The 16,206-nt window shown below is 39.1% G+C and overlaps 1 protein-coding gene across 1 annotated transcript; it reads left to right on the top strand.

Annotated features, from left to right (window-relative positions):
* The first annotated feature begins 13,827 nt into the window (after positions 1 to 13,827).
* Positions 13,828 to 15,649, top strand: CCDC70 (coiled-coil domain containing 70). Its single transcript, XM_042456447.1, has 2 exons — positions 13,828 to 13,888; positions 14,825 to 15,649. The coding sequence occupies exon 2, from the start codon at positions 14,901 to 14,903 to the stop codon at positions 15,579 to 15,581; it is 681 nt and encodes a 226-aa protein (XP_042312381.1). The 5' UTR covers positions 13,828 to 13,888; positions 14,825 to 14,900; the 3' UTR covers positions 15,582 to 15,649.
* Positions 15,650 to 16,206: the final 557 nt, after the last annotated feature.

The raw sequence follows: 16,206 nt of genomic DNA, 5'->3' as shown, positions 1-16,206 counted from the left end.
CTAGCCACTTGAAATATCATTCACAATTATAATAATCATGCTACAGAGACATGGAAACTCAAGAGCAAAAATGAGCTATATCAAACATCTGTTCAAACCTGAAATTTGCGAACGCCAATTAATATTATGTTTTATATAAATGGACCATTTGAACTTCAATCCCATAACTCTTAACTGCAAATGTGTCTCACTGAACTCAGTTAGGTTTATGTTTATAATGTACCACTTTTTGTAGAATACAATGGATACAAGATTGTCCTGTAACACTAATAGTGTCCTTGTAGTTATGTGATGCGTGAAACTTGTGTGAAGTCAACAAGAGATGACAAGGTTGAAAAGAGCAGACAATGAAATGGACCAGGATACTGAGGAGTAAAATGATGGGAAAACTACAACTGCATAATGGTGAATGATAACATAACAAAATAAGCAATAACTAAATAGAAGAAAATATATAAGGTGAAAGGGGCAGGAGAATGATCCATAATATTGACATTTTTAATGGTGAACCAAAGAACTTTGTTGAGATGGTTCAGTCCCATTTGTCAGTCCAAATATAGAATGGAGAATTGTGAGGATACTTTTGTTTATGGTATTCATATGCATACTGTTTGCTATGGTACATGCAGGAACCAGATCTTGAGTAAAGTACATGCCTCATATTTTAAAGGTCCTAAATTTAAAAAAGCAAACAAAACAAAAACTCAGACAGCAGGCTGGGAATGGTTCTGGCCAAGAGCTTAGAAAGGACTGGTTTAGATGGGTTGATGGTTTAAAGCAGCTTTAAGACTCAAGTAAGAGTTTGGAAATCTTGGAAGCCTTTTTTTTTCATATGTCTACCCTGCCTTTGAGATAACACTGTGCTAAATTCCGGAGGATGCTCTTTAATCACGCACCAAGGTACAATTGCCTAAATGGAAATAAATGGAAATGCAGTTCCAGGGATCAATTTGAGCTGCTAGAACAAGTAGGCATTCCATGCAGTGAATTTGTTTTGTGCAACACAGTATGCCTAATTTAACAGGCAGTTGCCAGTGGACCTTTTAAAACTAGCTCAGTGGCACATACTAAATAGCTGCATGTGCAGTTCGGCTTTCCATTCCATTATGCTCAAGAGATTTCATCCAGATATGATAGTTTGTTTTTATGTCCTCACTTTCCTTGTTGAAAAAAATGATTATACTTTCAAATTATATTATCAGTTGTTGTAGTGTCATGATTTCTTTTTTACTTTCTGTCATTTTATGTGCTGTTATGTTCAGTTTTCTTATTTAAAATAGAACTGAACAAAAACATAAAATATTTCCCAATGTTTATTAGATTACAATTCTCACAGTGTGTGCGGGCACATGCGAGTGTGCCTTTAGGTTGCCTGTTGATGCATAGCAACCCCATGAATTCCATAAGATTTTCTTAGGCAAGGGCTATTCAGAGGTCTTTTTGCTAATATTACAAGGTGCAGCTGCAATGCAGAAATAATCCAGTTTGATATACCTTTAACTGTCATGGCTCAGTGCTATGGAATTCTTGGAACGGTAGCTCTGTGAGACATTTAGCCTTCTGTCAAAGAGCTCTAACAAACTACAGGATTCTATAGGATGGAGCTATGAAGATAAAAGTGGTATCAAACTGCATTAATTCAAACTGCAATGTGGCAGCAGCCTAGCCCCATCCACACACACAGACCCTAGGAGGAGGAAGAAATAACCTTAGCCCTCTTTCAAAAACATATAAAAATAGCTTACAATACTTGTTCATAGACAAACACAGGGTGTATTGGTGGAGGCAGAAGGAAAAGGTGCTATAAGTTAGAAGAGAGGAAGAGGATGCATCAGGAGAAGGGGGGTAGGGGTGTTATCAGAAACATATGGTGTGCCTAAACTAGAAAGTAAACTGGCAATTAGTGAGTTACTTCTGGCATTTGTAGTTTGTTGTGGTACCAGAACTAAGGTTATATATCTCACAAAACTACAAATCCCAGAATCCCTTAGCATTGAACCTTGGCAGTTAAAGCGGTTTTGAACTGCATTAGTGCTCCAATGTAGATGCAACCTTGGACTGCTTGTAGTTCACTATCTCCCTTACCAACTTGTCTACTGTGCTTGAGAGCTTCAGTATTATCTCTCACATTCCGAACAGGTTATTGGGATCAGACATGAACAGTTCAGTAACTTGTTTAATCTTTACCTCCTTTTGTGTATATTAATAGTGTCTGAAACACACATATTAACTAAAGACCATCTTCCTTTTCAGACTACTAAGATTTTCTGAATTACTATTCAAGGTAAATGTCCCTACCAAATGAGAAGGTGATTATGAGGGAACCTAGGAGACTTTTCTTGGCATAATTTTCTAGCAATGGAAAGACAAGATTCAAGTTGCGTTAAAAGCGAAAAAATGTTTATATGTGCCTTGAGACTGGCAATCTGGGAGCACTAGATGCTGCTCCGTAGGACAGTAAAGATTCTACAGTACAAGTGTCAAGTAAAATTCAGAAGATGATAGCAGCACTAGCCTCTATGTAACTTGTGTTGAAGAAAGGACAGTTAGGTGCTCATTTCAGTCAAAGACTTAAAGGAGAATCCCCAAATTGCTAAGCGTTCATCTTCCTAGGAGACTCTACAGTAACTTCGTTGTGAGTGCAGCATATTTCCAAAATAGATTGCCAGCCAGAGCTACTATACAAACATCATTTCAATTGTGGCATGGCAAAGTGTCATCCATGAAACACATTAGAACTTTTGGCAGCACTGCATATTCATACACACAAACACAAAAGTGACGTAAGCTAAATTTCAGAACAGAACAGACTATTCCAATTTGCTATGTTCGTGGAGGTAAGTGTTATTGATTAAGAAATATAAAATAGTATGCCATTCCTACTAGACATGTGGAAACAGAGGTGATAAGGGAGGAATTTACTGTTACATAAGAATCCATGGGGGCGGGGATAACAAAATATTGACATTGTCATAGAAGTGCAAATAATGCCCATGTTTGGGAACCATCAACTAGTTGAATAGGTTCAAGAACAAAGGAACGAGGTGTCTGATGAGAAAGGCAAGCCAAAGGAAGAGAACAACACACAATGTACAGTAAAGCCATTTCAGAGGTGGACGACTTAATTAATGCACTAGCTTGCTGCAGATACAAACTAGCTTTCACAGCAGGTCCCTAGATACTCAATGCACCCTAACAAAGGGGTACCAGCTCAACACTGTCCCTCCTAGCAATGAATTGAACCCTCAGTTTTAGAAGATGAACATATGCCAACAGCCGCTCTGGTTGTCCCAGACAGAGAGGTGGGATATAATTTATTTATTTATTTATTTATTTATTATTTAGTTGAGTATTCAGGACAGAAAAGTAGCCCAATGAGAAATAGAGGCACACTGCATAAGAACAGATCATAGGCCCGATACAGACGGGACTATTGGGTGCCCTCGTCACGTGCTAAGGGTTGGCCTAGGGCGTTCCGCCCACAAATGCCTCACCCCTAGCATGTGACGAGGGCATAGCAATGGCAGCACCCTGTACAGATGGGCGCCATGATTGTTATGTGCAGGACGCCTTGCGTCCCCACGTCGCGGCACCATTATGATATCATGAGTGCGCCATTGGTGCACTGCAGCATCATAATCGCACTGCAAGAAGAACTCACTTTTTGCAGGTTCTTTTTGCTCCGCAGGGAAGTCCTGCAGTCTGGAGGCTGCGGCCTCCCCGTGAAGCAAAACTAGGCACCAGCAGACCACCCTTTTTGGGTGGTCTGTACCACGCTATAGATACTTACAGAGCTCCCGCCAGGAAAAAAAAGGCTTTAGGATGCAGAAATTGTTTGAAGTGAAACAAGATCCAGAAGGAAAAGTGGAACAATACTGTATAGCATAAGATTAGTTGCTCAAGGCTTCACACAGAAATTTAGAATAGACTTTAATTAAATATTTGCACTTGTCAAAGAGAGCACTATAAGACTGCTTTGACTGCCTCCAAACAAATGGATGTTGGACACCTTGATGTGAAAAATTGCATTCTTGCATGGAGAATAATTAAAGGATTATACATGCACTAACCCCAGACTTTGTAAACCAGGAAGAACCAGATCTTGTTTTGCAAGCTTAAAAGGGTATTTAAAGACTGCTTTGGTCTGGAATGAGAAACAATTGCCAGACACAATGCTAAAACAATAATTCTCTAAGCAAGGTGAAGCCAACCAATGCTTATACGCCAAAAACAAATGTGGTAATTCAGTTTTTATTCTAACATGTTGATGACTTAATTATAGCAAAGAAGAAAGACAAAGAAATTGCACAACACCTGAAGAAGGAAAATGAACAGAAAGACATATGATGCTACACACTGTAGGTTTATGAACTGAAAGGAATGGAAATTGTTTTTTCTCTCTCAAGTAAAAAGAAAAAGTTTGTTGAACTAAATATTCTAGGGCTCCAGTGTGTCCACTCTGTGGCAATGCCCACAGTAACAGACTTTCTAAAATCCATAAAAAGTGAACCTATGCCAAATAAACATTTGTACAGAATTGCAACAGGAAATTGTATAAACATATTTACAAACACTAGACCTAACATGCCTTTTGTTGCAGGGATTCTGAGCAGGACAATTAGAACAAAGAAGAATGTGCCAGCATGACACAATGCACTGAGAGTTGCACTGTGACTCTGGAGACCAAGGTTCAATTTCTGCTTGGCCATGAAAGCCACTGGTGACCTTGGGCAAGTCACATGCTCTCAGCCTCAAGAGAAGGCAATGGTAAACCTCCTTTGAACAAATCTTGTCAAGAAAACCCCATGAAATGTTTACCTTAGGGTCACCATAAGTCACACCACACACACACTGAGGCATACAATACACAGAGACAGAAAGGAATGATGGAATTTAAACTGAAAATAGCAGTAATTCAAAGCTTGCAAGTTACACTGTTGTGGACTGGGTAGGAGATGATGCAAAATAAATCTCAGAGATTATTGTTTTTATATGGAAATGAGCCTGTTTACTAGGTCAGCCAGAAGGAGGAGGAGGAGCAGCAGCATCTTCTGCAGAGTCAGAATATTCCTCTACAAGCATGAGGTTGGACAAGATTGCCCTGGGTCCCTTCCAGGTTTATGGGTATATGAAAACCTCTCTCTCTCTCTCTCTCTCTCTCTCTCTGTGTGTGTGTGTGTGTGTGTGTGTGTAGAGAGAGAGAGAGAGAGAGAGAGAAACCGATGTTCAGCATGTCATTCACTGTCAGACAAAAATATGCCAGTAGGTTGTATTTCAGAGGTAGGAACTGGCCAAGCCCCTTATGAGTATTCTTTTCCCAAGAAAACCCTGTAAAATTCATTGGGTCAACATAAGTCAATGGGCAACTTGAAGGGAGGAAAAAAGAGAAAGAGAAGATAACTAATTAGCTAATTTAGGTCTCATGATGGTGACAAACACATGTAATGGGAAAATCTGCTAAAATTAAAAAATGTATAGCATTACAGTTCTGTCTGGGGCCTGAACATTTTCTGACAGCCTGATAATGTTATCAATCAATCTTGATAATCAGATGCAGCTTTTTCTCTACCAGCTATTAATGTCACACCTAAGAGTGTTCCAGCTGTCCTTGTGGTAGAAGAAAATGGTTGCTGATGGTTGGGGGGGGGGAGGGAGGGGGGAATAGTGATGCTGATGGAGATGATGATGATGATGCCTTTAGGCATTTCAGAAAACATAGAGAAATAGATCAGAAACAAAAGCATGTGAATCAGAATAGCCTTTGAATGTTGAATATATTGAATTTATCATTCTGTTCTGCTATACTGTACTACACTCTAGGCAGTACTAATTCTGAAAAATGTTCCATATTCTGTTTATAATAATGGTTTACAAACTATGTACATCTTGATGCTTTCTGTCCTTCAAAACTTAAAGCAGGCAAGTGACAACTGTGATCTTCCTCTAAGAAATCCAACAATAAACTATAAAGGGGGGGGGGACTAACACGTTTGTCTCTTTGAAACTCTAAAACTTATTATTTCTTTCCTTTCAGTAGTACTAATTTTTTCCAGAACTATAGATAGGTATCGCCATTCCTAGATGAGATATGGTTCCCCAGCAACATAATTCCTTATTTTAATTGCCTTATCTTTTAGGGACACTTTCATACTCAGAGTGACATTTTGTGTTTCATACCATTTTTTTGCCGCCACAGCTGAATACTATATTTTTCCACTTACCATTTTCAGTTGTTTTTTCAGTCACATCCACATCATAAGATAACTGGGAGAACAAGTCAGTTGAATTTTGCTATTGGGGCACTTTTTATCCACCAGAAGTAAACATGAGCCATGATCCAATTATTCAGAGGTGATGGGCTGTGGTTGAGATCCTGCTCTATGCCTCCACACCCTTTCTCAATAATTGCCTCAGTCCCAAGGGGACACTGTTACAGTAATTTAAATGGCTGTGGATGGGGAAGGAGAGGCCATTTCTCCTCTTCTTTTCCTGGAGAACTGCAAAGGAAATGGGAGGCCTTACTGCTGTTCAGCTGCCCCCTTTCATCCCTCTCTCATGGCTCCATAGCTATTTAACAGCCATAGCAGCTCCTCCTGGGGCTTGGCTGCTGCCAGTGAGAAATTCTGCACAGACTGTAAGAAGATAGTTAATAGTTTAATGTGGGTCTGTCATTAACAACATTCCACTCTCTACTGAGGACATTGACTCCATGTACAGGAAACTGAAATTCTGTTCATTGGGACCAACAGGAATTTAATGGAGTCAGGAAATATGCTATGGAACATGAAATGCACTGTTTATTTTTTTCTCTTAAGTAATTTTTATTGTGCTTTGTTTTCTCTTCTCTGAAGATGCTAGCCACAGCTGCTGGTGAAACATCAGGAATAATTCTTCTAGAACACGGCCCCATAGCCTGAAAACACCACAAAAAACTATTCATCCTCACTTGCAAAAATGATATAATCAAATATTAAAGGACATGTAACCTTTCTTTGAATCACTTTCAAATATGAAGAATTCAATGACATAGCTGTGCTAGTCTGGAAAATCAGTATGCAAAGGGATCTTGCAGCACCTTTTAGACTAACTGAAAGAAATAAGCTGTAACAAGAGCTTTTGTAGATTTGAGTCTACTTTCTCAGATGCATGCAGCTGTGGAAGCAGGCTCAAGTTATGAAAACTCTTGCTACCAGTTTCTCTCTTTTAGGTAGTCTCAAAGGTGCTACAAGATTACTTTGTGCATTCAAAATGTAAACACTGCCCTTGTATGAAACTCCCTGTACTGATTGCTCTGAAAACTAGAAGCACTGCCTTTTTCATAAGAGACAATTTTCTTCCAGTTCTACCAAGATTTTTTTTAAATCTGCCTTATTTTTTCCTGCCCCAGCCTCAAATCAATCTCTGAAGGCATTTTGAATAATCGCCACCCTGTACCAATTTGTGTTGAAGTCAGTTTGGCAGCCTCCAGAAAATCAGTAGTGCCTACTGTTCTTATCCAGTTTTGTCAGACAGAGGAAACATTGCAACAGGTTTGTTGTAGTAGCTATTGTTGTTAATTTTCAATTATAGTCAGTGGAAGGCATGGACTTTCACATTTCCAGATTGTGACTTCAAATCAGACAGTCCCCAAACTGGTCAAAACCAAACAGGGTTGTTTTTCAAAACACCAAATTCAAGGAAGTGAATAATGTGTATTGTGATATAAAATTTTAAAAGAGTGAATAATGAACTACTGTCATCCATCGATTTTGAGGGCAAAAGCAGCTGGCTTCTTAAAGAAGACTGGGGGTTTGGGGGGGCTTATTTAGAAGAATGTGTTTTCAGGAGTTGATTAGGTTTATATACTGCAGTTTCCAATATGGAACATATATTCACTGAAGTTTTTTTTAAAGTGAAGCATGTTGATATGACAAGAAATACATGTGTATTATAATTGTAATCACTAGAAATAACATGTTGCATTTTAATTTACACTGTTCATTGGTTCAGTATTTTATTACAAGTGAATGTATCTTGGTGTCTTATTTGCATCCACCATGTAATTAAGGCAGAGCTCCAAAGAAATGACAAATGATGCACAGAGTGGAGTAATTATTCTTATTTATTTGCATTGGGTTAAGGAGACAAATACCAATTATGATGAAGGAAGTACCATGCCAGATAGTTAACAATCAGGAGAATGCTTTCCATATATTAAATATATATTTTCTTGCTTTCCTTTCCAACAGCACCATCATCATAATGTAAACCACTGTAATTCATTTAAAAAAGCTCCACATTCAATGGCCATGTATAAGAGAAATAAAGGTTGTGGAAACAGAGGTGTGTAGACTCCAAGCTAAATACCTTACCCTTTCAAATCATTGCTCATGGTATTTCTCACCTACCCCTTTACAGGCAAAGACCTATATGAAGGCAGTTTCCAGAGGATGAAAAGTTACTATAGATATCCTGGTACACACATTACTCCCTCCCCCTGCCAAATGCCCAGCTTGGCAAGGGTCATATGTTCCATTAGTTTCTGGGTTCTTTCCTTGCTCATTTGGAACCATTCATTTCCACATAAAAACCAGTTAGGTAAAATAGGAGTAATGGGTGGGTTACAGATAGCTGAAAATCGGCGGTCTGCCGCCGCCGCCACTTGCTGCATCCAGGAACCGCAGCAGCCAAATGGCGTGGTTCCCGGATGCAACAAAGAAGGAGCGTGAAAATCACACTCCTTCCTGGCCCCCGGATGTGACGCCACGAGGCGCTAGTTGCGCACTCGCAGCGTCGTATCTGGGGCACGACGTGCGGACGCAGAGTGTCCACTACGTCAAGATGGCGGCGGCCGTGTGGAACAGCCGCCGCCATTTTGTACGGACTCAGTCCGTGCTAGGGTTAGGGGCATCTGGAAGAGACGCCCCTTTCTAACCCTAGCACGGACTGAGTCCGTCCTAGGGTGCCCGTCTGTAACGTGCCATAGAAAGGGGGAAGAATGAAGAGATTATCACTGTAAGCCATCCAAATGAAGATGTTATTTCTCCTTTTTTCCACCTAAATTCTTGCACTGTTCATTACTTTACTTTCTGTTAATTTTTTGAGGAAAATAACTGAGATTGATGACACAAGATCTGAACATCCTGTCAAAATGACACCTACGGTGTATCCACACTGCAGAAATAAAGCAGTTTGACACCACTTTAACTTCCATGACTCTGTCCAACAGATGTCTGTGATTTGTAGTTTGGTCGGGCATCAGAGCTCTCCAAGAGACCAGGCTGAATACTTCACCAAATTAGGAATCCCAGGATTCCACAGAATAGAGCCCTGACAGTTAAAGTGTCAAACAGCTTTATTTCGGCATCATTGTTACCTCAAAAGCTAATTAATTAATATTACTTATAGCATGCCACTTTGCTATAATGCACAATTTTTATTTATTTATTGGCAGGATTCCGCTAATGTGATAAAATGTAGCATATATAAATTCTGTTGTCTGTGTTCGTGAGAGGATTATAAAGAATGAATGTGGGGAGATCAGTAGTGAATGTATGTGAGCAGAGAAAGGAATCTGTGGTAAACAAGCTCTCAGTGAAAATAAAAACCTAGTACTTTCCACAAATCCAGTGTCTATCACATGTCCTCTTTCATCAGCCATATTGGCTGTGGAAATTAACTTCTATGGATCTGCTAAGTCATTATGTGTGTGTGGTGTGTCTAATAAGGCCAAGGCATGTAGATAAATGTCCTTGAGGCCAGACACCAAGATGTGGATTCTGCAATACACCTGTGTGTATATGCCTTAGCAGAATGAGCTAATGGCTTATGTCATGTGCTTCAGTAGTTACATCAGCCAAGGATATATAAGGCTGTGTGTTAAGGTAAACAATTGTGGGTTACAATAGTGGATATCAGTGAGTAGTTGGTGAGTTGTTGTGTGAGAGCTATTGAGAGTCAGATGGGAACTCTGTTTTGTTTGTACAGTTCCTATTTCTGTATATAGCTTCTATTTAGCACTTGTAAATAAATCTCTTCATCTTGGAGCTGTCCAGTTCCGCTTCTTCATTCCACACTGCTATCTAAGTGGCTGGGTGTAGATACTGAAATCTCATTCAAGCCTGGTTACCAGCATGACATCTTTCCCCTTGGCTGTTACTGTTGCTCAAGTCTGGAATACTCATTTTGGTTACAATTAGTAGTTTCAGGGGTGGGGTGGGTCTTTAAGCAAACATATAGCAACTCACAAAATCTGTTTTATTCTGGCTGTTATAACTAGAACTGCAAGAGCAGGGCTCTTGTACCCAAAACCTAATACCATGAACAACCTGAACAATGTTCTAAGGAGCATAAAACAAAACAAGAACAAAATGACTGAATGGAATCCTTAAACTGGAAATTATATTGTGAAATCACATAACAAGGTGATTTTTTGTGATGTACAGCTGTGAATAAATCCTTCTAATTGTGGCAAAGGTAAAGATAAAGGTACCTTTACCTAATCCCACTTGTACATTTATGGGGATACAAAAAAAGTCAAAGAAAAACTATGAGTCCCATTGGGCTAGAAAGATTTAGATGTAAAAATTGAAAGTTTATTCCTGTAATCCATAGACACAGAGGAAGGTATTATTATTTTTCTTTTGTGAAAAACTTTGGCTTATGGCTTCAAGACAATTGTGTCTATAACCTTAAACCAAAAATAAGAAAGACAAATAACTCAGACTGTGACACGTCTCAAAAAGACTATGCCATCTGGATGTTTTGGATTTGTAACAGGTGCTTTGGGGGCTTGGAGGCTAATTCTTGGCCCAGGTTCTACATTATGATGGGTGACTCTGTTGCTATGTGCAATTGCGCATTGCATTAATTGAAGGGCTTGGAAGAGGCCAAGAATAGTAATTAGTCAGTTGGTCATGCAGAAAAGAGAGCAGTGGTTTGAAGCCACAGTGCTGAAGGCACAGATGGTTTAGACCATCAGTTTTTGCTCTCCGTGGTATCCTGATAATCTACTGTAGTTCAAGTAGACAGTCCATCTTCATCTGAGTACTCAGCCTGTTGAAATTAACAATATAAATTTCAGAGCTACCTGGAGAAAGAAAGGGTGATGGTTGAATGACCTCAAAAAAGAAAGAAGGAAAGATTGAGGTGTGTGTGTGTGTGTGTGAAAATGCAACACAGAGGAAAGGAAGTCTGATCAGCAAAACATTTGGAGAAATACCAGATGACCCAAATAGGATCGTATCATTTTATGCACATCTCTGACATGTTCTTATGTTTTAAATTCTCTTTTTGTTGGATAATAAAATGAGTATTATCTATTTCTTACATATTAATTACATTTGATTTCTGCCTTTCTCCTAATGAGTTCAAGATGACAAAACTTGTTAGAGCTTTCAGAATGGTATGAGGAATGGTGTGGGGTCTGTATCATGAAAGAATGCTGGGAAATGCTGTGATCCAGAAAAAAGAAAGGGTGACAAAGGTGCAGAACAGACTGTCCAAAAAGGGTGGCCTGCCAGTGCCTCTGTTTCCACCAGTGGGAATCTGAAGTGGATAAACCATGTGGTTTCCCACCGGCAAAAAAAGAATCCACAAAAAGCAGGTTCTTTTTGTGGCGCACTTCTGATGCCCGAGTGCGCCAATGGCACACTCGTGACGTCACAAGTGTGCCACGACGTGCAGACACTAAGCATCCTTCACATCAGAATGGCGGCGCCTGTGTGTACAGGGTGCCACCATTTAGACATACAGAATACGTACTAGGGTTAGGGAGCATCTGCATGGTGCACGCTCCCTAACCCTAGTACCGCTGCTGCCACGCCACATTTTGCCCGTCTGTAACAGGTCAAAAATAAGTTAGACAAGCAGAATCTGAATGGAGCACTTTTTTCAGAGCACAAATGGTATCAAATTTGCTCATACAAACATAAATGTATGGGATAATAGGCTGCCAAGGTTCTAAGAACTGGAGTCTGGCATTACATGTACTAAAATATTTTTGGTTAAGCACTATTTGGAAAATGTTATTTTTGCCATACAAAATCAGGTTTTCTGCACAGGAGATCAGCTTCTTCTGCTGAAAAAAATCTTATTTATTAATTTTTTCATAAAGAATAAGTCTTGAGCTGCAAAGATTCTCAGCACACTGGTATTTTCCATTTTTCATATATCATTTAAATAATTTTGAATATTCCATTGATCCATGACATATGATATAAGTGTGGTTTAGGCACACATGAATAATGTGCAAGTAGGTATGCCTAGCCCTTTGTGTCCCATCCCAAACCTTTCCCTGATGGCTGTCAAGTCCTGGGGAGCACTGCCACTGCTTCTGCTTACTGATGGAGAGGAATGGGAATGCTAAAGTTGATGGACCTTTGTTACAGATTTTATTTATGAACAATAGTGTATCCAAGCAATATCATCAAGAAATAGAAGATTTTGTATCTAGTTTAGTTCACAGATATGAGGAACAAGAGAGAGATGAATCTGACAAGACCTGTTTCAATCTTAAACCACAGCCTTCTAGTTTTGTGTCAGAAGAGGATCCTAAACTGACAAGTGTGAATGTGTCCAAAAGAAATCATGGGTGGAGTGTTATATTCCATCTGCTTGCTATAGGATATTGTCCCTAGTGTTATAAAAATTACATTATGAAATTTTTGTGGTAAGAAATTTTTAGTTAAAACACTTCCACATGGGCTTATACATGGCTACAATTTCTACATGGCTACATTCAGTTCTATTGCATGAGTGACTGTTTTTGTTTCCAGAAAGAGACATTCTTTTTTTTGTCTGAGATTATTTGAGCAGAAGAAATATGTTCATCACTGCTATAAAATACACATGCATCTACTTCATTGATATGTCCACATTTGACTATTGTATACTTAGGCACAGCTCACATTTGAATATTAATCACCTGTCATTTAATCTGATTAGCTGCCAGTGATTCAGAAGTGTGGTGGTTGTGAGGGGAAATCAGAAGATATACATTTATTCATACATACATACATACATACAGTGTGCCTGCGCTATACACAGATGCATTTTACATGGCTTCAAGCTTATGCAGAAGCCACTTGGGGAGGGAAACAATGGTACATGTGCTGCTCTGCCACATGCGTGTGCCCCATTATTTCCTATGGGGCTCAAGCATAGGTGGATTTTCCCTTACATGGGGGGATCCGGAATGGATCCCCCACATAAGGAGAGGGCCCACTGTACATGCATACATAAGCTAATTGTCTCGCAGTTAAATGTATGAATTTATGCTATGGAGAAATAGCATTTAAGAATACATCAGGTGATATTCATGTCTGTGGCAGTGGATCTGAGATGACTTATTCACATATGCAGATATCAGGTAATGAGTGATTAATATGCATACACAAACCTCCTTACTCTTTAAGTCTCCCCCCCTTTCAGAGCTGCTGTTTTGTGGTAGCTTGTGTTAACAACTACTTCTTGGAAGCCCAACAAAACCTGCTTAGATCCATGATCAGCCCATATCTGTCACACATGGGTTGATGTAGTTGATTCATTAAAAACCAAGGTCTGGATTTTCTTCTTCCCCTTCTACTCCCCATTTTGTTTTGCTTTGGGTTTTGTTGTTGTTGTTTTGCATCAATGTATGTCCAGATCATATGCCCAAGAGAAAAGACTAATCTTGGATACTGTCTGGATGAATATATATATATATATATATATATATATATATATATATATATATAATCTTATCCTAAGCTCTTACATCACATGCATATTTGCCTCCATTCTAAAGTTCACCTTGGTTACCATTATCACATCATTGTTGAGTCATGGCTTTTATATGGTTTGTGAAAGGCCTCATGTTTGTCCAACCAACATCTCACCTTCAAGTCCAGTCCCTAAAGGAAACTTGAAAGTAAGTTGACTCAAGGAAAACATAAGTATCTCATTTTTGAAACTTGAAAACTGAAAGACCAAATTTGCAATCAAATAAGTTGAACTTATTTCCACAGGGAAGCGTTTTCAGTCTGCTATGTGTGAGAATGGTGGACATCTGAAATATGATTAATTAAGCTCCTTGGTTTTAAACTGCTTTGACTTACGTTGCTAAATTCCTAAACACGGCTACAGAGGTCCAAGTTCCACTGAACTCAAAATTTATGAATCTGCCTTGTATTCAGGCTTTGGAAATCTTGTATTGACATTTATGGAAGCAAAAGTAAGAAGTTAATACTGTATGATTTTATTAGAGTTTGTTTATTTGTTTGCTTTTTACCTGAACAATTTTCTGTTGCTCAAAATGTACTGTGAATCTTCATGTAACCCACATTAGTTTTTTGCTCTATTGTGTCATATTATTTCCTCTTCTGACTTGCAGTAGCACTGCCCACGTATACATTTTGAGAAAGTGTGGTGTAGTGGTTTGAGTGTTTGACTACAGCTCTGGAGATCAGAGCTGAGTTCCCCTCTCAACCATGGAAACTCACTGTATAATGTTGGGCAAGTCATAAACAAGAACACAACAAAAAACTATACACACAAACTCTTTTAAATGGATATTCCATATAAAATTAACTTTCCGGTATCCTCCCTCCCTCTCTCCTCCTCCTTTCTTCTTCTACTTCTCTCCCTCCTCCTCCTCCTCCTGTCCCACCTTTCATCCAATATTGGGACTCAGTTGTAAAAACAAAACAACTAAAACATACTAAAAATGGACAAAGTATGTGTTATCAGCCTAAGGTTCAGGAATGGGATTTTTTAAAAAAGGTAAGTATTTTTGTAGATTCATAATAAAGTTTTCATAATAAATTCTATTCACCTAATTATGGGTTACTTTACTTTTTTTCTGTAGCTGTCTTCATTTACATTTAACTTCAGTCTGATGACTTAGTGGACTCAGGAGACTGCATGAAACCCTGGATTGTGAAATGCTGGACTCTAAGGATGTACCGTTATTAAGCAAAAATATTTTTTATTCTTTTGTGCATCCATTCCATCAGAAACAACTAAACAAGTCCCTCCGGTGTGCAAACCAAATCCTTCGAGAAACGAATAGGGAGATCCGACAAGAAAACAATGCCTTACGTATGGAGAGCAAGGCCATTCGTAAAGAGAATCATATCATCCGGGACACAAATGATATTCAATGGGAGGAGAACAATGGACTCAAAGATAATAAACTAAATGTCTTGGAAGAGAGAAAATTCATTGAAAAGCAAGAAATGGCTCTCCAGAAACAGAACAAAGCCCTCCAAGAAGAGATTAAGTCACTCCGTGAGCAGGAAGTAGCTTTTAAAATGGAAGAAAAGGCTCTTCAAGAGGAGTTACTAGCTTTGTGGGAGGAGAACAAGGCCCTGCAAGAACAGATTAAAGGTCTGAGAAAGAACAGTGCGACTCTGGTAGAAGAGGAAAAGTACCTTCAGCAAGAAAGGAGAGCCCTCCAAGAAGAAGAAGCTTCTCTTCAGGAAGAGAATAAAGCTCTCAGGGAAGAAAGAAAAGCTCTTGAAGAGGAGGACAAAGCCCTGAAGGAAGAGAATGAGGTTCTGCAGGAGTGGAAGAAGCTCCTCCAAGGGAACAACAACATACAGATAGAAGGCCAGGGCCCATAATCTCAAACACCAGTAGGAACAAAAACCCATGAACAAGGCATACTGATAAATATAGAGAAAACAACCAGAAGGTGAAAGAAGTGAGGTGACTATGTTACAGAATTAATCATTAACCATAGTTCAATAACTTAGTGTCAGCAGCCTTAAGTCTAGGATGTTAATAAATCCCTTTGGAGAGGGAACAATAAACCTTCAGAAATCTTATTTCTTTGTAAGACTTATTTTCCTACTTTGTTTCATGGGAAGACAAGGGAGTACCACCATTCCTCCATATTTGCCATGTTTTCTACCACACAAAATTAGATTGATGTCACTGTTGGTAGGTTTTAAATTTTGCTTGCATACCCAAACCATTTTTGCTCAATCTCAACAGAGAAATGGCTCCATCAGCAGACCACTTCCACCTCTAATCTGATTCACTCATACCATGGCTATTTCACTCCTGCCCCCATATCTCCAAATTTCTTCACTAGTTTACTTTTTGACTAATCACACAGACTGATAAATATATGCTTCTTCAGCTGAAATTTGTATTTAACCCAAAAGTAACCATAGCTGTGCCGACTAAAAAGGGGGGGGGATCAAAGTTCATATTAGTATAGCACATTTAATAGGCTGACCATGG

The sequence above is a fragment of the Sceloporus undulatus genome, chromosome 3 (assembly GCF_019175285.1).
Source record: "Sceloporus undulatus isolate JIND9_A2432 ecotype Alabama chromosome 3, SceUnd_v1.1, whole genome shotgun sequence".
Classification (NCBI taxonomy): domain Eukaryota; kingdom Metazoa; phylum Chordata; class Lepidosauria; order Squamata; family Phrynosomatidae; genus Sceloporus; species Sceloporus undulatus.
This window is presented reverse-complemented; position numbering and strand designations above follow the sequence as displayed.

Excerpts from the sequence above, each read along its gene's own strand:
- CCDC70 (XM_042456447.1), top strand. The coding sequence starts at position 14,901 with ATGCTGGACTCTAAGGATGTACCGTTATTAAGCAAAAATATTTTTTAT.